The sequence below is a fragment of the Egretta garzetta genome, unplaced genomic scaffold (genome assembly GCF_000687185.1).
Source record: "Egretta garzetta isolate BGI_Z169 unplaced genomic scaffold, ASM68718v1 scaffold34, whole genome shotgun sequence".
Classification (NCBI taxonomy): Eukaryota; Metazoa; Chordata; class Aves; order Pelecaniformes; family Ardeidae; genus Egretta; species Egretta garzetta.
The window spans coordinates 3,803,907-3,804,259 of record NW_009259586.1 but is presented as its reverse complement, the minus strand read 5'-3'; the positions used below and the strand labels follow the sequence as shown (position 1 = coordinate 3,804,259).

Here is a 353-nt window from a genome sequence, read left to right as displayed (position 1 = left end):
CCCAACCCCCACTGGGCAGCGGTTCGGCCCCTAATGCCTGTCCTGGGGCTGCCTGTCACCTCCCCACCCCACCAGGTGACCCGATGGCACAGCACCCTGTCCATATGCCCCCCACACTGGGGCGGGGTCCCCCGTGGGGACAGGGCTGCAGCCCCCGCCCCGCGCGGGGCGTCCCACCAGTGCCGCACCTGCACACCCCCTCCCACGGGAATTAGGTCCCGTGTGGGGGTGTGGGTGCTGCATGAACCCCTCCCAGGGGTGCTGCGCCTCACCCCATCCAGTGTCCCCCACCAGCACCGCACCCCATACCGATGCCAGGGTTAGGTCCCGCATGAGGATGTGGGCAGCACCCT

At 70.5% G+C, this 353-nt stretch overlaps 1 protein-coding gene across 1 annotated transcript in view; it reads right to left on the bottom strand.

Annotated features, from left to right (window-relative positions):
• TRIM47 (tripartite motif containing 47) overlaps positions 1-333 on the bottom strand; it is an 18,617-nt gene extending 18,284 nt beyond the window's left edge. Inside the window, exon 1 of the mRNA XM_035893367.1 lies at positions 310-333. Coding sequence (XP_035749260.1) covers positions 310-333 — 24 coding nt within the window. The remainder of the gene's footprint in view (positions 1-309) is intronic.
• Between the last annotated feature and the right edge of the window lie 20 nt (positions 334-353).